This window comes from Diabrotica virgifera, chromosome 3 (assembly GCF_917563875.1).
Source record: "Diabrotica virgifera virgifera chromosome 3, PGI_DIABVI_V3a".
Taxonomy (NCBI): Eukaryota; Metazoa; Arthropoda; class Insecta; order Coleoptera; family Chrysomelidae; genus Diabrotica; species Diabrotica virgifera.
Window position 1 is genome coordinate 6,772,416 of NC_065445.1, and position 5,517 is coordinate 6,777,932.

At 30.5% G+C, this 5,517-nt stretch overlaps 1 protein-coding gene across 1 annotated transcript in view; it reads left to right on the top strand.

Moving 5' to 3' along the window:
* LOC114334425 (uncharacterized) overlaps nucleotides 1-4,438 on the top strand; it is a 60,782-nt gene extending 56,344 nt beyond the window's left edge. Inside the window, exon 18 of the mRNA XM_028284462.2 lies at nucleotides 542-4,438. Coding sequence (XP_028140263.2) covers nucleotides 542-781 — 240 coding nt within the window. The 3' untranslated portion in view covers nucleotides 782-4,438. The remainder of the gene's footprint in view (nucleotides 1-541) is intronic.
* The last annotated feature ends 1,079 nt before the right edge of the window (nucleotides 4,439-5,517 follow it).

Below are 5,517 nucleotides of genomic sequence, written 5' to 3' on the forward strand. Positions count from 1 at the left end.
AAGAAACGCACACTCATCAAAAATGCACTTGAGATTCTCGTATAATCAACATTTACTGAATCGATTTAGGAAGAGTCAACTCCAACTAGTAAAAGTTGATTTAAATTTTTAAAATCAACTTTTACTGCTCGTTTCAGTTGGAGTTGACTCCAACTAGTTGGAGTCAACTCTAACTGAAAATCAACTTGAACTGTAACATATACATTGGAAATACCAAATCATTATTTCCAAAGTTTATACATTGTTAATTATGATTCGGGAGTGCTCCTAGTAGCATTTAACGTGTCTTGGTTTGTTTATTTCTACTGCATCTTGCTTGTAAATTTAGTATAGTTCCTTTATACCCACAAAAAATGTGATTATTATCTCGGTTTATTATTAAATAAAGCTTATTATCACGGTGAAAGAGTGAATGCAATTATAAATTTTGCTTTATTTTTTCATCTTAAAAAGCCCAGAGGATAAATAATTCGAATTTTAGTTTCTGTCTCCTTTGACTTACGACCACTAAATGTGTTCTAATTTTGGTTAACCATTTTAGGATGTACCATGTCTGAGAAAATCCACCCACGAGAATGTAGATTTGTCCAAACAACACTTGTATCCCTTACAAGAAGTCAGGAAGGTTTGTTTCAATCCAAATAGACAGGCAAGCCTGTACTTTGCTAGTGGGTACCAAACTGGTTTCGTGAGGGTATCCTACTTGAAGTTTCTTGAAAAAGATCCGCAGATCACTTTCTCGGAAAATTGGGATGAATCGACAATTGATGATCGGCAATAGTACATCTCGTTTTTTATGATTCTTCTTGAACGTCCACGATTTTACTTTTACCTTTTTCTTGTTGTTCTTTAAGAGAATAAGCGCAAAATTTCGAGCCAATGCTTTTTAAATGCTTTAATTTTGTTCAAATTCTGTGAAAACTAACAAGTATTTTTGAAAAATGAAAGATGAATGTAGAATGAATGAAAGGCATAATGAAAGATTACATTATTACCGACGGTAGGAAGTCCGTGAAAACTTCTATAATGTTTATTTTAATCAGTTACAGGGGTGAAAGAAAGAGCAAATCTAGTGTGATTCTCAATTTAAAATATCCCATTCAAAAGAAATTTTTTGTTTATTCTAAGGAACCTTCCGCCCTCGGTAATAATGTAGTCTTTCATTTTACGTTTAAACTTGTTAAAAATACTTATTAGTTTTCTCAGGATTCGAAAAAAAGTGAATGTATTTAGAAAGCATTGGTCCGAAATTTTGCGCATACGCTCTTAAATTAATTTTGCTCTAATCATAGAAGTGACAATTTTTATTTATAAATCCAAATCTGAACAACACACTTTTTGTGTTTTTCGTTCCCACCGCTTCTAATTCTTCAATTGTTACTTTCTTTTTATTTGTAATCATTCCATTATTCAGTACATTGTTCAATTAGAATTCGATATAGTTACGACTATGACCTAGATCTTTTTTGATATATTTACGTATGTAACCAGTATAAAGTTAATACCAAACCTCTCTTTCAGTGCGTCATAAATTTTGACGTCATATTGGACTTTAAGAATGTCGCGAATAATTGCATCACATTTTAGTTCTGACAGTTGTCAGAATATTTTTTATATTCATATAAATATCAATATTTATATAAATATTTTCCATAATATTAATATTTCAAATATATTAATTAAAAAAAAATAAATATGAAATAAAATTTCACTATACAATGTCCAAATATATTTAAGTCATAAAATATTTATATGTACGTTGTTGAAATTACACTAACCTAGAATTATAATTGTCGTTTTACCAGTTGACATTGTAAAAGGACTGTCACGATCGATTATTTTTTTTTGTCAAATTACCTTTATTCGCATCATTGATTGCTTATCTATGTAGATTAATGAGAGTAATGTAATCGTTAACTAATTATACATCTATAAGTATAAGTCGCTTTAATATGCAAATAACCGTCAACGAATACATAATTTTTGAAGTTCTATATATAATAATCACGAACGTACGTTTTTTCCGTCACTTCGAACTTAAAGCGTTAGAGAGAATTCGATAAACTATGACACACTGAAAGAAGGGTTTGGTATGAACTATAACTGGAGTGTATTAAACTTAGAATGTAATACGCTAAATTCCTACGTCACGTTGTCATCTGTCAAGTTTGTGAGATTAGAATCATCATAAAAGACAAAATGTTCTATTTTTGTAAGTACTTTCAAACCAGTTCATTTACAAATATTTCAAAAACATTTAATATTACTAATTGGTTTAAAACCTCAACAAATCATGATAGTGACCTATCATTTTTGATATAGCAATGGAAACAACATATAAAGATAGACAATTTAGTTTTCTATGGTTCCAAAATCTCAACAAAACATGATGGCGAGCCTTCATTTTTAATATAGCATGTTTAAGATGGTTACATACACTACTAACTTAACCTAAATTTGGTAAAGAGCTTATAAAAAGCGCGAATATGTAAAGGTGGTTTTCTAAATTAGGTAAAAGTGTATGCTAAAAGAAAACAAGCTCATAGTCTGTCTACTCTAATGGAATAGATTTGAAGTCGTGGATTTTTTTATTCTTTTTTAGTCGCTAATATACCGGGTGGTGAATCGTAAAACGGGCCATAGGAAACTCAATGTAAAATTCTAAACTGTTTAATTCCTGCTTCTCTAATTATTCTACATCAAAAGTCATGAGAAAATATTTGTAGAGAATTGAAATTTGTATTGAAATCAAAAGTTAAAATTGTTCTACAATTTAAACGCATTCCAAAATTTTGAAAAATATAATACATTTGCCACAATAGGTATGTGTGTATAAGTTAGGCCACACGTTACTATTTAACTGACAGGCTCACACCATTGACTGAATAAAAAATCTTTATTATTAATACTTTCTCCGCAACTGAGTTTATCTTATCAACTGTACTGTTTTTAAACAATAAATTATAAAATAAAAATATTGACAGTTCAAAAATGTGAAAATAATAACTTCATTGTGACACATTATTGCACTGTGTGTGGCCTAATTTTGGGCTGAAAAACTGAAAAATGTTTTTCCACCTACCTCTACCGAAAGTATACTTTTCCGGACCTGATTGTAGGGAGCAAAGTTGTACTTTTCCTCCCTAGGGAGGAAAAGTAAAAGTGGCGTCATGGTATTTCATTCATGAAATATAACTTATTGACGCCCTGTACAATATCTATTTTCTATTACGTAAGTATCTATATATTTTAACGTTTATTTATAATACACCCCCCGTATTTCGCAGAATGGTAAAAAACAGTAAATTATTATTTTGATTTAACAATGTTTACATTAATAATTTGACTTATATTTGACAGTTGACAGTTATATTGTACCTACTTGTTAGTTTTAGTTCTAATAAATTTTGTTGGTTAGCTACATAAATAAATTAAGTAAAAATGAAAAAATTATTTGTTATTTGGGGAAGATGGAAAAACCATATGTATAACATGGGAGTAAAGTTTCTTTTCCTCCCTTGAATGATTACTGCTCTCCGCTACGCGTCGGGCAATAAACTTCATTCTCGGGAGGAAAAGTAGCACTTTCCTCCCTTGTTATACAAATAGCTATTACATTTTTACAAAATTTTGGAATATGTTTAATTCGTAGAACAATTTTAACAGTTGTTGTTTTCAATACAGATTTAAATCCTCTACAAATAGTTTCTAATATCTTTTGGTGTAAAATAATTAGGGAAGCAGGAATTCAACAGTTTAGAATTGTACATTGAGTTTCCTATGGCCCGTTTTCCAATTCACCACCCGGTATATCATAAAAAGGGAAATCCCACTAATTGGCTGTATACCATAGCAAAAATACTGTAGAAGTAAAAAATAGCTCCTTTTGTAGCTGGTATATATAAATTTTATTAAAAAATTTTCTTAAAAGATCCAAGTTGGCCAAAAACTTTAGATCACAGATAAACGAACGCTTTCGGTCTTAGCAGACCATCATCAGGTTAAACCTAGAAATAATTAAACCTTATGCAAAAACGTTGAAATAATGCAAAACCTATAAACTAATGCAAACGGGTTGAAATTTTGACAAAGGTTAAAAATTTCAACCCCCCTTTTGCATTAGTTTATAGTGGTTTACTTATTTCTAGGTTTAACCTGATGATGGTCTGCTAAGACCAAAAACGTTCGTTTAGCTGTGATGTAAAGTTTTTGTCCAACTTGGGTCTTTTAATAAAATTTACATATACCAGCTACAAAATGAAGTCTTTTTTACTTCTACAGTATGTTAATATATAAATCTAAGCAATTTTATGCCGGGTCTTTGAATAAAGTATTACATATGTGTATATAAGTTGTACAAAATGTTAATTTATTGATATTAAATATTTTTTAACTCGTTTTATATATTTTATTGTTGTAATAAATGGTTCTAAGTAAATAGTCTTCTTTTATTTTTTAACCTTTACACCGTTGATTTATAAATAGGTATGCCAGAAGATATGTAACCAAACGGTGTTTATGAACGACTTCATTGGTTTCAGAAATAGATGGCGTTAACAGTTTTCTAGGTCCGAGAAAAAATTTATAGCATCGGGACTACGTGCATTTCTATTGTAGTATTATATTATCGTATTCTCAAAGAATATAGACGGTAATAGAAGAAGAGTTCGAATGGGACAAATGGTCACGTTTATTTGTCACTTAGAAATACTCGTGTAGAGGACGACTGCATAAACTCAAACTATAGCCAATGGCGCGACAGCGTAAACTATTATTAGAATTGGGGGAAAATGGGAAAGGAATACGAACGGAGCAATCTAACTTTGCATCCAGATCAAATAAAATTTTGATGCGATTGATTTGAAAACTGGTTTTCACAATAAAATCTTTATTTTTAATATATTAAATGGTTACATTTGTTCAACGTTGAGACGCTAATCACCCAATACGAAGAATAGCTGAAGGGCAGATTCCTGGAAGGAGTAGGAGAGGAAGATCCAAAAAAACCTGGGGGGAGGCGATAAGGCAGGACATGTTGGTAAAGGGGATTAACATTGATATTACCCAAGATAAGATTGTATGGAGAAATGCAATTAGGGAAGCCGACCCCGCATAGGGATAATGCAAAGAGAATGATGATGATGTTACATTTATAATTTAAAAACTTATAAAGGCATGAAAACTTCAATATTAAAAGTATTTATTTTTTTATTGCATATAAATAAAATGTTATAACTTGAAATTAAGAATGGTTTTGTTCCAACACAACGAAAAACCGGTAACTCTTTGTTATAATTTATTCCTGCCCAAAAAAATCATCCACGAAACTGTTTAAAAAAGTTTCAAGAAACGTTCGGCCAAAAATTTCAACTTTGTCAATTTTCTAAAACATTTTCGAAATTATTTCATTGAGTCAGTGTCCATGGTTTAAATGATTGCGTAACTAAGTAGTCATACATTATTTAGTGGTTATGATATAGGGTGTAACCGTAAATGACAGGCATCTAATAAAAGTCA